At 43.6% G+C, this 16,816-nt stretch overlaps 1 protein-coding gene across 1 annotated transcript; it reads left to right on the plus strand.

The window, feature by feature from the left end:
* The first annotated feature begins 182 nt into the window (after nt 1-182).
* On the plus strand, nt 183-14,699 carry RPL9 (ribosomal protein L9). The gene is made up of 7 exons (XM_082275940.1): nt 183-320; nt 2,179-2,225; nt 2,344-2,459; nt 4,671-4,766; nt 8,382-8,514; nt 11,922-12,002; nt 14,587-14,699. Exons 2-7 carry the CDS (start codon nt 2,180-2,182, stop codon nt 14,691-14,693), a joined length of 579 nt encoding a protein of 192 aa, XP_082132066.1. The 5' UTR covers nt 183-320; nt 2,179; the 3' UTR covers nt 14,694-14,699.
* The last annotated feature ends 2,117 nt before the right edge of the window (nt 14,700-16,816 follow it).

The raw sequence follows: 16,816 nt of genomic DNA on the forward strand, positions 1-16,816 counted from the left end.
AAAAAAATCCTCTATAGCCTGCAGCCTCGTAACTAAAACATTCACACACTTTGCAATTAGATTATCGGTAATCGACAGATTGTGGCTGCGTTCTACGAGTCCTGCATGGAAGTGGCTTTGGGACTGTACGTCGCCGGCTGTATAAAAACGTGATGACGACACGCGTCTTCCCTTTTCCCCGTCAGCAGCGAGGTAAGGAGATGGCGGCGGCTGAGGCGATAGAGAGGGAAATCCACCTCCATCCTGGTGTATAGAGCTTCTAAAGAGCCCGGCGAGGTGTACAGCATAGAGCGCACAGTGTGTGGAGCAGTATAGAGCGGGTATGGGGGCTGAGACCGGCCCTGGGGGTTCTGTATACAAGTCATCCTGTCCTCTGCTGGGCCTACAGACCATGGAGCGCTCCCTGTGATAGAAGCTGTGTCTGTCTGTAGCCCATTACCTGCTATTGGCCTGCTGGCTGTCCCTGGAGGGAGTGGGAGCTGTCTGCAGCCCATTATCTGCTGTGGGGCTGCTGGCTGTCCTCAGGGTGGTTCTTGCTGTCCCTGGAGGGGATGGGAGTTTTCTGACTGTAGCCCATTATCTGCTATGGGGCTGCTGGCTGTCCTTAGGATGGTTCTGCTGTTTGTCTGCAGCCCATTACCTGCTATGGGGCTGCTGGCTGTCCTTAGGATGGTTCAGCTGTCCCTGGAGGGAATGGGAGCTGTCTGCCTGCTGCTCATTACCTGCTATGGGGGCTGCTGGGTGTCCCTGGAGGGAATGGGAGCTGTTTATGGCCCATTACCTGCTATGGGGCTGTTGGGTTTCCCCAGCATTGTTTGGTTGTCCCTGGAAAGGACGGGAGCAGTGAGTGTTGGTGGCCAGATGTCTGTTATCAGATGTCTCCCTTCCTTCCTCCACACTGATCTCTATGATCAGGACAATCTCATGCTGCTCTGTGCCAGCTATACAAACCACATGTTGTTGGACACTGCTATACTGGTTGTATTCGATGGCTTTCCGTTCTGCCTTTCTCATAGGATTGTTCCATGGATGTATCACACAGGCTCTATTACTACATTGTCCCAAAATATAGAAGGGGAAAATCTCAGCTTAAAGTATTCTACCCTGACAGTGAAATGGGGGGATATAAATATATCAGCATGCTAGAGAACATGCCTAGTTTTTGCTTTGCTCTGGCTGTAGTTGTCACTTGTGCATTCTTCTTGGAGGTTTCTTGTCTTGGGGTTTCCATCTTGGAGGTGGCTCCACTGTCTCCCATGGAGCCACATTTCAGTTGAAGGGTCATGATGTGCCTTGTGCATATGGGTGGGGGTTATGTGATTAGTGTGCATAGTCTTTACCTGGGGCTGGGCAAGGGATGGAATGGACAGCTGATGTAGATGGTGGTGCACATGGGTTGTGCTATTGGGGGTGAGGGACCAAGTGTTGCTGGTGTGTGCAACCATGTGAAGTTTGCAGCTTCCCCTCGCCATCTGGAAGTTCCAGATAGGAGCACTGATGTATAAGGAGCGTAAGTGTTAAAGTCGCATTAAAGAGGAGCTTTAGCCGGTTGTAAAAAAAAAAAAAATAAAATCAGCGTCTACAAATACTGTCACTGCTGGCATTTAATAAAGTGGAACTTTAGGCCAAAAATGTGCGAACAGGCAGGAATTTAAATACTGAGGAGTCATGCTTTGTCTCCTGCATTAAAGTTACCTGCCTGTGTGCCCCTGTACAGTGAGCTGCGCAGTTTACTATATAAGGTAATTCTGAATCTCAACTGCTGTGTATGCAAGGGAGTGACATCATCCCTGGTCAGCGATCAAGACCTGGAAGCCAGCTGCCCAAAGATGTCCATGCAAGGAGTCCCAGGACACTGAATCGCTGGAGCTTGGGTGAGAATAGTTTGACTTTAGGCAGTCCAGAGGTGCAGCGCTGTCATCACTTGGGCTGGTTGTTCACCAGTCTTTGGGCCCCCGACACTGCTGTCTTGTGTGGGAAGTCGGCTGTGACTTCCTGCTGGCTCGCAGCTGGCATCATACTGCGCATGCTCAAGACTGTGCTTTCTAAATGGTTCAGCAGCTTCCTGTGACCTGTACCGGGTTATCTAATTCCTGCTGAATAGTAAAGCCTATGTTTTGGCAGTATGAAGGTCTGTAGAGTAATTATTTTACTAATATAATTTTTTTCTCCCTACAGAATGAAGACCATTCTCAGCAACCAGACTGTTGACATCCCTGACAAGGGTAGGTGTCTTGTGTAAGAATGCTGATCTTGCTTGGCTGCACTGGATTAAAACACTGGTAGCAGTGCTGATTCTGTTTGGGTGGTATTTGATTCTGACAATTTGTGTTCTCTTAACAGTTGCCATTTCCTTGAAGGGCCGCACAGTAACTGTGAAGGGGCCCAGAGGAACTCTGAGGAAAAACTTCAACCACATAAATGTAGAGCTGTGTCTACTGGGCAGAAAGAAGAAGAGGGTAAGTGCTGCATTTCATGACTTGTTATAGGTGACTTCAAGCGGAGTTCCAGCAGTTTCTGTCTTTAATAAAGGTCAGCAGCTACAAAAAGTGTAGCTGCTGACCTTTAACAAACACACTGTCCCATGATCCAGCGATATGGCCGCCTGAAGCCTCAGTTATCTCCCCGGCATCACTAGAGTGGGCACCCGGCTGCGGCAGCTTGTGGCTTCACAGCCGGGTGCGCACTGCGCTTACATGGGAAGTTGGGAGGGGGGAGAGAACTTTGGGAGCGGGTACCTGTCAAAATGAGGTACCCGCTCACCCCTCCCCCAAAAAAATTAACATGCCAAATGTGGCATGTCAGCAGAACTTCCACTTTTTGGTGGCACTCCGCTTTAACCATTTGCCATCCATAGGTCATTTATATACAGCCTGCATTTCAAGTGGTTAAAAGCTCATGCCTATCCGGGATCTGAGATGTGAGTTTGGTACTTTTTTACATTTTTCCAGCTTCTGGCTTTTCAGTAAGGTATCCAGGCTGTAGGGCCACCTGATCACTTTAGGGTAGATCCCGTGTTCAGATTGCTCTTCATAGGTGACTGACAGGTGGAGAGAAAGCGTTATGACGCCTCATCAACCTTTTTTTTTTTTTTGCTGACAACTGCCCATTTGTGTCACTTTTACATTCACCTGAATGTGTTGCATTCGCTGGGACATCTGCCTGCCGATCCCTACATGTCAGGTAGATTTTTCTTCACGCAAAAGCATCACACAACCATGTCATCTATACCCATCTCTGTTCGTTACCTTTTGCAGCTAAAGTAATGGTGGCTGGCCGGGAGTAAAAACGTGACCCAGGTGCACATTTGTATCGCCTCCCCGTCGCATGTCTAAATAAGGCCTAATGGTATCGTGAAGGGCTGCCACTCACCTTGGTTTCTGGACTGTGGGAGGGCTTGGGGAACAACTGTTCCTTTATCTCCTCTGAGTGATCCTAAAAGCAATGAGCATTTAGTCACTACTGTGTTAAGAGCGGTCAATTCCTGACTGCTGTGGCTGGGCCAGCAGCCAATCAAGCAGGTTCTGTGCTTCGATACAGTGGAGGGCAGGGGAGATGGTTCTAATGGACCTCTGATGTCTCCATAAGGGTATCTATCACCTGCACATGCTATCACAGAGGGTGTTTTTCAGTGGTAAGTTTAACAGACTAAAAGGGAGAAAATCTAACCATTTAAAGTTCATCTTTAGGAGTATGTTACACCCATATTTAGATTGTAACATGCTCCTATGATCCCACTTCCAAAGCTCTACATGGGCAGGGGATCTTAAGGCATCTGCCCACACAGCAGCATCATTCAGAGTTTCCTGTAAATAAATGAACTACAAGTACCGTCGGCCACTGTGAATGAACTGCGAGGGTGCTGGTGAGTGCTCTTGTGGGTTCATTAACTTTCTGCTTTTAAGTCCGCTTTCTGCCCCTACCTCCCAAAAGGGCTGACCGTTACTGAAGAGTCTGCAGAATCCTGGCACTGCAGTCAAGATCTGCTGATTGTGTTTGCAATGCCTACAACCTGCAGTGTAAAAAAAAAAAAAAAAAAAATTGCACATGTTTTTCCTGCAAAAAGATGTACCTTCTTTTTTTGAAAGGTGAACTTATCTTTAAAAAAAACTTAAACTGCTACTTGCCATAATCCAAGAACAAATGGGTATTGTGCGCACATCATGCAAGGATGTGATGGCATGCTATTCAAAATGAATGGCACCACAACAGGCTAATGTGAGCTGGCCTAAACCTGAAGAATAAACTCCATATTTGCTCCCTTTTCGTCTGTTAAACCTACCACTGACAAACTCCCTCTGCTTTGTAAATGGATATGGGAAAGAGTGTGGCCCTCTTGTTTAAAAGCCACAGCAGGCTGAAAGTATAGTGGAAGCTATATGATCTGGTCTCAATGAGTTTAAATATTGGGAAATCGCAGTAAGTAACAACCCCTTTTAAGGAAACTTTTTTTACGGGAACTTTCTACACTGCAGCTTTAAATAACATTTTGCTTGAAGTTTTGGTTCAGATCACATGTGGGTTTTTTATGGGGGTGGGGAGTTTGCAGGCTTGTATATTTCTAGATTCGAGTCCTTTTGCATTGCTTGAAAGGTTGTTGTGTTGTGTGCATATCACAGGAATTCATTAAATTGTTTTAAAACTGTTCAGTACCTATGTGTTTCTTGCAGCTCCTTGTTGACAAATGGTGGGGTAACAGAAAGGAGCTGGCCACAGTGCGCACAATCTGCAGCCATGTGCAAAACATGATCAAAGGAGTCACACTGGTAAGTTTAATATTTTTTTTAGAATTATGCTACTATAGTTATGGTATCCTGGCAAAAAGAATTGTATCAGCGCATATACCAATAAAGAACACTATATGAAAGCAGCTAGTACTTTTAAGGGCAATTTACATAACCAACAAACAGTACAAATAGGAAATGAAATAGTGCAGCGCTAAACAAATAAACATGTCAAAGGAAAAAAGTCCATGCAAGAGAAGCCCGTGTAGAGAAGGTGCTCTGAAATGTATATCTGATGAAAAAGTGCATATCCTTCACCATATATACTGGCCTCTCACCTTGCTAATGGACCCCTGAAGTAACAGTAGCTCATAAGTGCTTTTTAATCCCTCCAAGGCGGGATAATCACTGGAGTTCCGACCGGATGCTTTCCTTGACATCAGACCCAGACAAGGCAGACCATATTCAGTAGTTCTCTCAATCACTATAAACCCATACGATCAGCCCAGGCAAAAAGTAAGAGCAGATCATAGTGAAGTATTGACAAACGATTTTATTAAAAAGCACAATTGGGCTTCTTGTAAAAGCACGGAGCCCAGTGCGAGGTAAAACAGCTTGTACAGAGTATTCCGTCAGACAGCCGGTGGTGTCACAACTCCTACACTCCGTACGCGTTACGTCCCAAGTGGAGGGACTTCATCAGCGGATATTTACAGTATCCTGCATCCCCCCTTCTGTACCTAAATGTAGGTTAATTGAAGTAGAAAAATCTGAACCCAGCAAACATTCAGTGGTTGTGGGAGCGTAGCAAAAATGAACATCAGTTGCAGAGGAAACAGGCTGTACTAGAGAAACTGAAATGGATTAAAGTAGTTCTAAAAGCTGAAGGACTAGCAGGAACACCAAGGATTTCACATAAAGGAAGCAATACAGAGAGCAGGGTGCTTTCTCATACAAGTACATGGTACAGCAGGTACATAGCCGTAATATGAAGTGTTGGGGTAACAAACGCTTTAAAAGGATTTCTGCATACAGCTCCTGCAGCCCCCCTTATACTTAAGACCCAGTGCAAGATGCATAAATCATATACATATGCCTTCCATAAAAGTAGATTCTGGCAATCAGAGCAGCTTGAACAGTGTGTGGCAAAGGACTGACAGGGTACTCAAACATGCATCTGGCAAAAGCAGTGAACAAACCAACCAGAGTAGATTAGCACATCTATTGCTTTACTTCCCTACCGGGAAAGCCATAATGGACACCCAAACTTTCCAGTAAGATCCCGAATTAAAAAAAACTTCCTGAGTAATGTCAACCACCTCATGGGGTATTTATCAAATTAAGCAGAGTTATTAGTATTTTGTGTATCCAACCAGGGCCCCCAAATCTTGGTGACCTTTGTTGGACACCACCTAGCCTCATACGTCAATTTATGTAATGGGAGGTTTTGATTAGACATTTCCATAAACCAATATTTAAGGGCTCTGACCTAGTCCAATACAATACATTCCTTTTCTGGCATAGTAAAACAGTAAATGTAAAAACACTTTAGATTTGTTAGATTTGAACATCATCAAACACACCCAAAAGGCACCATTTAGGGGTACAAATATTAGGCAGTTCAAAGGTTTCTGAGATAAATGCAGTCACTGCTGACCAAAAAGGCCTGACACTATCACATGCCCATACCATGTGTATGAAGTCTCCTTGTTCTGTCACATTTATGGTATGTGGGGGAGACTCTCCTACACATCAAGAAAAGCCTTTTGGTGGGTAGAATATGTGCGATGTAGATATCTAACTGGATCAGGTTTTTTTTTTTTTTTTTTTTTTTAGCAGAAATTACTGAGTCCGGATAGGAGATAAACACTGTATTCCATTCCTCCTGGGTGAGGTCTGGTATAGCTGTCACCCATTTCTCTGACCTTTTCTAATTGTGGGGATGTTTTATCCAGGAGCAGGGCATAATACATGGAGACAGGCTTAGTTGCCACGTTGGAGGCTATCCAAACTTGCCCTGCAATTGAGCGAATGTTTTAAACATCCAATGGTCCTATAAATGGAGATACTTTAAGCCTCGTTCTGCCTAGTGCAAAGTGTGGTAAGCGAGAGTTAAACCAAAACGGCTGGTTTGGAGACGCTATGAGTAGGAAAGCTTTCAAAGTTATGGTTCCCCTGAGTAGTTTTTCTGTAGAAAAGGTTGCATAACGTTTTCATAGGATGAGACGGCCGCTTCGGTAGCTGTAGCTGCATCTGGGGGAAAAGCCACCAGTGTAGATATACGAATTGAATTAGTCGCAAATTCGGGAGTGCCAAGCTTCCTCTAGATAATGGGATTTGGAGGGTGTCCAAGGCTAGCCGGGGAGCACTCGGGTGCCACAAAAATGACAAGGTGGGCCTCTTTTGAAAATTATTTTTGCATGTAGATCGTAGCGTTGGCTATGACATAAATTTTGGTAAAAATACCATTTTAAAAAGGTTTACTTGCCCAGTGAGAGGTTCAGTGACTGGGTTAATTTGGTACAAAAGGAAGAAATATAAAAGCTTTTTGATAGGGGAAGTTGAATATGAATCCCCAAATAAAGCTAATGTATAAGCTGTAAGAGACAATCCGGGGGTAAAGAAAGGGAGTCCCACATCTATAGTAAATATACAAGAATTCGTCCAGTTGACTCTGAACCCCAAAAATTGCCCAAATTCTTGAATAATCTTCAGGGCAATTGGCACACCAGACAACGGGTCGGACACACATAAGAGCATGTCATCGGCATAAAAAGAAACTTTCTTCCAATGAACCATTCTGGAGCCCTTTTAATGGGGAAGAGATTTAGTAGCTCTGCTAGGGATTCAATGGCCATAGCAAACAGAGGGGAGAGTGAGCATCCGTAGCTCATACCTCGGATGGAAAAAGGCTGATGTTTTTTTTACCGTTCACCCTCAAACTTGCTCGTTGTGAGGCATAAAGGATCCTTATCCAGGTAATAGTTTTCTCCAAAGCCATATTTACGTAATACTTTTATTAAGACTGGCCATTCTATAGAGTCAAATGCCTTGTTGGGTGTCTTAAGACCAAAAGCACACTTGGGGCATCTGAATCATTAGGGACTTGTAAATTAGTATACAGTCGTCTAGCGTTAATATATGTGAAGCGGCCTGGAATGAAACCGGTTTGATTTGGGGTGGATTAGTCCGGTGATTACAGTATTTAAACGGCTAGCAAATAGCCCCCCTTATACTTGCCTGAGCCAGATCTTGATCCTGTGATTTGCACGGGAGCAGAGACTCTCAGCTTAGTCTTCAGTGGCTCAGACAGCAGCGGAAGCCATTGGCTCTTGCTGCAGTAAATCACAAACAGGGGGGCTCAGGAGCATGCACGAGTGCCCCCGTTATGGGGGCTTGTGGCAGGTGGGGCCCAAAAAGGATTGGGGCTGCTCTGCTCATGAAGCGGCATACAGGTACGTCATTTTGTGGGACAGAGCTGACGTGCAGTAAAAATACAGCGCCTGGTCGGCAAGTGGTTAAATATAAAAGTGAACCTCTGAAAATGAAATTATATATGCACAATGAAAAGGCTATATTGTTGTGCTTGTAAAATTTAATTTGCTCCTTCTAGCATTTACTATAAATACAGCTTGATTTTTTTTTTTTTTTACTCAGGGTTTTCGTTACAAGATGAGATCGGTGTACGCTCACTTTCCCATTAACGTAGTTATTCAGGAGACTGGATCCCTGGTGGAGATCAGGAACTTCTTGGGTGAAAAATACATCCGCAGAGTACGCATGAGACCAGGTACGCAAGGTTGCTTTTCCTGATGGAAAAACTAGTTACTTGTTTCATAACTTTTAGAACACGTTTCTGAAAAGGTGTAAAATGGCATAAAATTTTGTGAAGTATTTGACAGTGAAGCGCTTCGGTCCTTTTTAATGTTGGATTATCTTGTAATGTTATGGAGCACATTAAGTAGATATTGATGATCTGTCCAGCTGTGCATTTTTCAGCATAAATTGCGTGTTTTCATATATTTTACACTGTAAGTGTTGGTAAATTAATGAAAGTGAGTCACTCGTTGCCTTGTGCTGAAGAATGCATCTGGTTTTATAGTAGCAGATAAAGCCGGAGAATGTGAGGATGCAAGGTAAAATATTTAGCACCCATTAAAAATTTATTGCCTCTGCGGCCTTGAAATTTCAGGTAATGCTGCTTGAATTTTTACAAGCTAAACTGCAAAATCCCCCTCATCTCCATAACTATGGTGACATTTTCTTTAGTCTGCAGAGGGGAATCCAAGCAGGGCTGACAACACCGGTTGCAATCTCGGTGCACCACTTTAGTTGGGCTCCTATGGGTGTGTAGTACATCCTGGCTATAAAAGCGTGTAAAATGAGCTTGTGGCTAGTTTATGCGGCTGGCTGAGGGCTTCAATGTAAAAATTATCTTGTCCGCTATAGGGCTGCCTGATCACATTTAGAACTCGCAGGACCTCTGGTTTCAGAACATAAATACTCTGGTGGCTTTAAGGTTTTTTGCCGCCTTAAATGATGACTTAGTGTGCAGAAATGAAAATGCCACAGTTTTGCTAAAGGTTTAACTAAAGGCAAAACTTTATTTTGAATAGAGGGGAAGTGGATTAAAACTCCTGACGGTTTGTATTGCAGTATGTGTCCCTGTTAGGAATATTCTTCCTTTGTCCTGTTTACCATTATCATTCAAAGTAATAAGAATCCCAAATTTTGGATTGTCCCCAAAATAGTAAGATGGGAACACTAGTTCTGGTGATCTAGGGGTCCCCAAGAGATTAACTTTGCAGAGGTTTCCATACTTCCTGTTCTGGCTATCGGACAGGAAATGAAGGTAAATCTCACCCAATGGGGCAAAGATAGCAAAAATAAACCTTTCAGGGGGTTATAACCCTCCTTTACTCCAAACTTGAAAGTTTTGCATTTTAGGGTTATATTTATCTTTCAAGTAAAACAGTTTTTGCTTATTCTCAACAAGCAGTAAGAGCATTATAAAACATCTTGCTGTTCTATAGCTGTAGGAGTAGCTTATCCTCGGATCACAGTGCTGTTGACTCTTTAACAGCTTGCAGTTGCTAGTGTTCCTGTTGCCATGGAAAATAAGGGAAGTGGGAGTGAAAGGAATTAAGTGCCACTTTTGAACATTTTGAAAATACATTTTTTTACAGTTCCTGCAGCTACAATGAATGCCAAATGTTATTGGAAAAATAGACATGATACCAGTTTGGTTGCCCAAATATGTAAAAAGCATTTTCAGTATTCAATTTGGTCACTCAGCTGAAAGTTGGAGGCTTGGGTCTTGGCGTTTACTTTACAGTTTTTTAAGTTGGAAATATCATGTTTGATGCAACAGAATTGGAATAGAAAAAGCAGGAACTGCCACTGCTGGCTTGTTTCATCCAAGCTCTTAGGCTGTCATCTTTTACTTGTCTTTGCAACAAAAATTGCTTTGCTGTGAAAAATATGGGAGTAGAGAAATACTTGAGAAGTGATTAGTTTGAAACTCTTGAGTTTTGATCCTGGATATATTCATTTTTGTTTCGATAATCTTTATAATTTGAGTCCTAAATTGCATGATCCTTCAGAGATCAGACTTTAGCTGGCCCAAACGAACTGTCCTTCACTAACACATGAGGCTGCTGGATGTACTGTATAAAATTATGTAGCTGAGGCTACATACAGCATACTGCACTGTACGTCTTGGGTTCGAGCCGGGACTTCCTGTAACACGGTAAAATCATCTGATCGGCGCTCAGCCATTCAGAGAAAGCGATGTTTTCTAGCAATTAATACAAAGCTTACTCTGATTAGTGCAGTTAGAAGTTGTGACATCACTCCGCCTCTGATTCAGCCAGTCAGAGAAAGCTTTGTACTCATTGCTAGAACACATTGCCTTCTCTGAATGGCTGAGTGCCGCTGTTCTAAAATTTTATCGGACCCATGAATATTCCGGACCTCGTCACTTCCAGCTGGTGCGAGCCCCGGTGCGCATGCGCACAAGGTCCGAGGAAATTCTAAGACTTAGAGAATAGCTAATTGAGAGGAGGAGGGGCTGAGGTGGGACGCACACACCGCCGCGGGAAAATTGCTGTCACGGGCGAACCATATGTGCTAGAGACCACAAAATTGTATCACAGGTAGCCAAGACGGTCCCCTACAGGTGTTAAAATTATGGGGTCTCGGGGATGAAAGGGTGCGGAGCAGTGGTTCTCGGGTCACTGCTCCGCGCCCTTTCATCCCTGAGACCCACGGGGTCACTACTCCGCGCCCTTTCATCCCCGGGACCCCAAATTTCTATCAGCTATAGGGGAGCGTTTTGGCTACCTGCGATATAATTTTGGGGTCTCTAGCAGCTTTGGTTCGCCCGTGACAGCAATTTTCCCGCTGCGGTGTGTGCGTCCCTCCTCAGCCCCTCCTCTCAATCAGCTGTTCGCCAAGTCTTAGAATTTCCTCGGACCTTGTGCGCATGCGCACCAGGGCTCGCACCAGCCGGAAGTGACGAGGTCCGATTTTTTTTTTTTTTTTTTTTTTTTTTTTTTTCACGGGTCCGACAAAATTTTACAACACCGCCTCATACTCTACTGTGTTCCGGGTATGAGACAAGAAGTCTCTGCTCGAACCTGGAACACAGTACGGTATGTAGTCTACACATTCAGCAGCCTCACATGTAGGGACATGGTTCATTTTAAGCCAAGCTGATCCAAACTAGCTATGTAATGTGTATCAAAAGCTGGAGTTCATCTTTTACAGGAATATGTAGGAGAAACCAAGGAAACCTCAATCCTCCTAATTACACACTTTAGCTTTTCTGCTTATTAGGTGTCTAAGAATAAGTATTCAGATCAAGAAAGTTTATTGGCAGCTTGCTTGTTCTAGGTCATTTGTGTGGGGTCATGCCATTATCTTCTGACCCTAAGAATGAACTTTTAAGGTACTAGGTTTCTATAGTGTCAGGTTCTCTTTATTCTTATAAAACTACGTAGGCTTCCTGTGTGGTTTGATTGTTGGAAGAAAGTCAGCTGATTGAGAAAATCCTAAAAACATTTTTCTTATTGGATAGCCACCTGAAATGTTAACGTTAACACTGTTCTTTGATGCTAAGCAATAATTGCCCTGTTATTTGAATTGTGTTGTGCTCTTTGCTGACAGAGGCTGAATGAGGTCTTTATCTGTTTGCAGGTGTCGTCTGTGCCGTGTCTCAAGCCCAGAAAGATGAGCTTATCCTCGAAGGCAATGACATTGAGCTCGTTTCTAACTCTGGTATGTTAATAAGCAAACCTCTGAAAATCCAAAGCTCTGAAGCAAACATTTGCTTGAAATATAACTAAAGGCAAAACTTTTGTTTCATATTGAGTGGGGTGTTAGAACACCTTCCAGTTTTGATTGCAGTTTGTGTCCCTGTTAAGGGAGCTTCACCTGATTTTGTCCTGTTTACTATTATTGAAAGTAAAAGAAAATGGCAAATTTGGGTTGTCCCCAGAAAAATGGGGAAATCATCCCATTGAGGCACTAGTTCTGCTGACTTGGGGGTGCCCAAGAGATTCCCCTAATTTGCAGGGATTTCCTTGCTTCCTGTTTTGGTGGAGACATGAAATGGATAAATCTCCACATTGTGACAATCAGGGCAAAAAATGAACCTTACAAGGGTTATAACCCTCCCTTATTCTACCCAAAAATGAAAGTTTTGCCTATAGTTTTGCTTTAAATAGACACAATTCACCTAGTGCCTGTAATAGACTGAACAGTATTCAGTGGGGTATTGCTCTTACTGTGATTGACAGGGACATTATAGATTTATGCCTATGAGGTTTATTTGACCACTTAAAGTACTTCCTGATCTGACCGTTAACCCCAGTTCAGTACAACGCTACTCAAATGTATGGCAGTGCTGGAATGTGGAGCTCTGCCTGATAAGGTGATGTAAACTGCTACATTAGACATTTAGAGATCATTGCCCAGGCATTTGGAGAAGTCAATTATGGTGCCAGCACATTTTGCAAGTAAAGTAGTTTTGTAGATTTGCTATCGGGTATTTTCAATATTTTATGCTACCCGGGGGTGGAAATTTCACCCTATTATCTCCTATGACTTAGAAACCCTATTGATTCCCTTTTGCTGACTTCAAATCTGTGGGTGAGGGGAACCTGAATCAAATTTGATCCATGGTGAACATTACTGTGCATACATTGACAGAACCGGTAGGCTTTGTTTACCGGGTGTATTTACATAGGATCTTGCAAGCATGTTTTCTATACTGCATATGGACTGAGTAGGGGAATACTTGTGCAAGTATGAGATGAGATTTGTGCATTTACAATTACATACTATTGATATTTATATCAAACGCAGTGGCTGGTGCAGAGTCACTTTTGGATGACTTTCAGGCCCCGTTCACACTGGGGCGACGCTACTTGCCGGGGCGACCTCATAGGTCGCGGCGCGCTGCTCGCACCGCGACCTCGGAGCGGCCGGCACGGACTTCATAACATTGAAGTCTATGCAGGTCGCTCCGGGTCGCCCCAAAGAAGCTCCGGACCCTTTTTCTAAGTCGGAGCGACTTGTGTCGCTCCTATTAGAACGGGTCCGCAACTTCTCTATGGAAGGTGACCTGTCAGGCGACCAGGTCGTCTGACAGGTCGCCCCAGTGTGAACGGGGACTCAGAGGGAGAAGTAAACATCCATAGTGTGTAAAAAGCGGCGCAAGCACAAAATGACAAGTTGTCCTGTGTTGCTCCCACTTAGATGTTTACATGTTGACCCTGAATTTGCTAGGCATCGGTGCATGTGTACATTTATGCTTTACGCATGCACATTTTAGCACAAATGTTTACATGAGTACAGCGTAGGATACAACTCAAATCAGACTGAAGGCAGTTTTTTTTTTTTTTTTTTTTTTTTTTTTTTTTTTTTTTCTAGTTTTGGGTTGTAGCTAAATGATGGGACTTAACCAGCTAAAGTGGTTCCAAAGGCTTAAGGTTTTTTACCTGCATGCATCCCCAGCCCACCTTCATACTTGAGCCCCATCTCGATCCAGCAATGTGCACGAGTGCCCCGACTCTTCGGGACTCTGCCTCATCATTGGCTAAGCCTGTTCTTGCTCTGTGATGCAAGTACTTAAATCAGCCAGGGAACTAGCATTTTCAAAAAAAGCCAGCATCTGCTCCTTTTTTTAATTGGGCATTTGAAGTTGTGATTGACTCCTACCCAGCTGTGATTTGCCATTATCCATTTTATTTGGGCCATTGTTTAGAACAGTCTCCAAACTGTGGCCCTTTCTTGCTTTTATCCAGACTTTGGCACTGTTCCTCCCACTGATATGGGGCACTTTCCACTATTACCAACAACGAGGGACTATTCCTTTCACTGACACAAACATTGGGGCACTATTCCTTCCACTGACACTAATGATGGAGCACTATTCCTCCCACTAATGCCAATGATGGGGCAGTATTCCTCCCATTGACCACAGGTGTGGTGTTCTTTTTACACCCGCTGACCACCAAGCTTGAGATATACTCCCATGGATGCTGGGGCATTTTCTACTCACTGGCTACAGTCTGCCCCCCTAAAGTCTGTAGAACAGTAAATTGGCCCTTTGTTTAGAAAGTTTGGAGACCCCCGGTTTAGAACATCGGGTTATCCTTGTGTAAATGTAGCATCAGTCTAGTTTCCTAAATATGGAATTTAGATCAGATTGGTTGTGGGTGTTCATTTTAGCACTTGATTTTCAGCATTCTGGCAAACTATTTACTATTGTACTTCATTGTGTGGCTTACCTGTGATATTAAAGTATTCTCAATTATATTATGCTCTGCATTTTTCACTGCCTTTTTTTTCCTTTTAGCTGCTTTGATCCAACAAGCCACCACAGTAAAGAACAAGGATATCCGAAAATTCTTGGATGGTATCTATGTCTCAGAAAAAGGAACAGTCCAGCAGCTTGAAGAGTAAAATGTTAGTACATTTATCTCTGGAGTGCATGTAAATCTGACAAGCCAACTGTTGGCTTTAGGGTGCAAGTGATCTAGTAGCTGTGCACCACCTGATGGCTTCCACTGACCCCAATTGCAGGCACAGGCCCCCCTTATGGTGGGTGATGCTGGGTAGGGAAGTAGGAGAGGTGGGGTGAGGGTAGACCAGCAAACTTGTGTTCTTATATCCCCTATCTAGGATGAACACGGAAACAATCTGTGCTCAAATTGGCTTCAGTGGAAGGTGGCTGAGGCATTGGGGTCTAATAGACCCCTGATGTCTTGTTAAAAGAACCTGTTGGAGAATGCTGAACTTGTTGAAGTTCAGCAATCACATAAGGCAGTGGTCCTCAACTCCGGTCCTCAGGTCCCACTAACAGGCCAGATTTTAAGTATTACCTTGGGGAGATGCAGACTAGAGTACTGAAATCACTGAGCAGCAAATTATATCACCTGGGATGAATTTCAGTTATCTTGCAAACCTAGCCTGTTAGTGGGCCCTGAGGACCAGGGTTGAGGACCACTGACATGAGGGACTTTTGGTCCCCTCTGTGATTTAAAAAAAAAAGGTGGGGGGGAGTTGGGGAACCTGTAGGTGCTTTTAAAGCGACACCTATGTAAATGTGTAGGTGCTTTTAAGGTGTCTATGTAAATTGTGGGTACTGAAGTTTGTTGTTTCATGGGTGCATGAAGTTTTATCATGTTTTGGTATCCATTTATTGCAACCTTTTTTTATTTTACCAAATTGGCCAATGCATTTGTCTGGCCTAAAATGAATATAATGTTTGTAAGCCTTAATCTTTATCCTTAGAGAGCAACCTCACTAGCGCCGTATAATTGTGAGTTTAGCTCTGTCGCCATTATTCTCTCAGCCCTCCTAACTGTTTAGGATTAGAGGAAGACAGACTTGCTATCACTCGCTTACTGGACTAATACACGTCCACCAACAACTGGTACAGCTGTAGCTGTACCAGCTTTGCCTCTGCAGTCTGCCAATCAGAGAAGGGGTGGGTGCTCTTTTAGAACTACTTGGTGTTGGACTGCAAACGAGAGTGCTTCTAGATGTGCAACTAAGCTCAAATGCTTGTTGTATTTGAACTCTTAAACTATTGTGCTAATACTGTGTGATTAAAAAAAATTTGAAACTATTTAGGCTTTCTGCTTTCCAAAATGTTTGGAATTAGAACTAATCTTTAGGCTTGAAATTATTTTTTTAAATGTGTGCAAAAACTGAAAAAGGGTCAGATAAGCTGGAAGGATCAGCTGTATAATTGCTGTGCTATCAGAAAAAATGTCCCTGTACTTCCTATTACAGTAGGGCCAGTGTTTGCTGTTGTAGTTGGGCGTTGCATTGACATGCAGAAACTGCAGCATAGCAATTATCTGTGCTGGAGTGTATAGTAGTATACATATGGCGCTTTTCCACTGCATGGAACCGAACGGTTTGGCTCGCTTTTGTGCTTTTCCACTGCTGGTACTGCATGGTACGGTGTAGGAACAGTTCGGTACGGCGGCGCTTTTCCACTGCATGGAATGGTACGGCTCGCTTAAACAGAACCACCTCAGTTATGGTTCCAACAGGGCCGTACCGGTACCATATCCCACAATCCTTTGCATGCAGCCTTGACTGTTTGTCACTACTAGTCAGAGAATCATTGTTATCCCACCCACTTACTTTAGTACTACTTTAGTGGAAAAGCAAACCGTACCGAACCGTTCCAACACCGTACCATGTGGTACCATGCAGTGGAAAACCAAACCGGGCCAAGTAGAGCCGAGCCGGTACTTGCAGTGGAAAAGTGCCAATAGTGTACCACGTATAATAGTGAAATCTCGTGTCTGGTCAAACCTTTTTTTTTTTTTTTTTTTTTAACCTGTGTGCAATACTAACATATATCAAATGTTTTCTTTTACAGATAATTCAAGAAATCTGGGTCCTTTGCTACATCTAATAAAGTCCATTTATCTAAACACTGTGTGCTGTGTCTACATTTGCGAGCAGGTCCTGTGTTAATGTATCTTTCTGTAAGCATGCAGCTAAATGACCATAGTGGGTTGGCAAATGTAAGTTTGATTTTGCCTAAATATGCATGCACTTGGCTA

This window comes from Pelophylax lessonae (assembly GCF_965119305.1).
Source record: "Pelophylax lessonae genome assembly, chromosome: 1".
Taxonomy (NCBI): Eukaryota; Metazoa; Chordata; class Amphibia; order Anura; family Ranidae; genus Pelophylax; species Pelophylax lessonae.

Excerpts from the sequence above, each read along its gene's own strand:
- RPL9 (XM_082275940.1), top strand. The coding sequence starts at position 2,180 with ATGAAGACCATTCTCAGCAACCAGACTGTTGACATCCCTGACAAGG. Across the intron at positions 2,226-2,343 it reads TGTTGACATCCCTGACAAGG|TTGCCATTTCCTTGAAGGGC; the intron begins GTAGGTGTCTTG and ends TTCTCTTAACAG. Across the intron at positions 4,767-8,381 it reads TGATCAAAGGAGTCACACTG|GGTTTTCGTTACAAGATGAG; the intron begins GTAAGTTTAATA and ends TTTTTTACTCAG.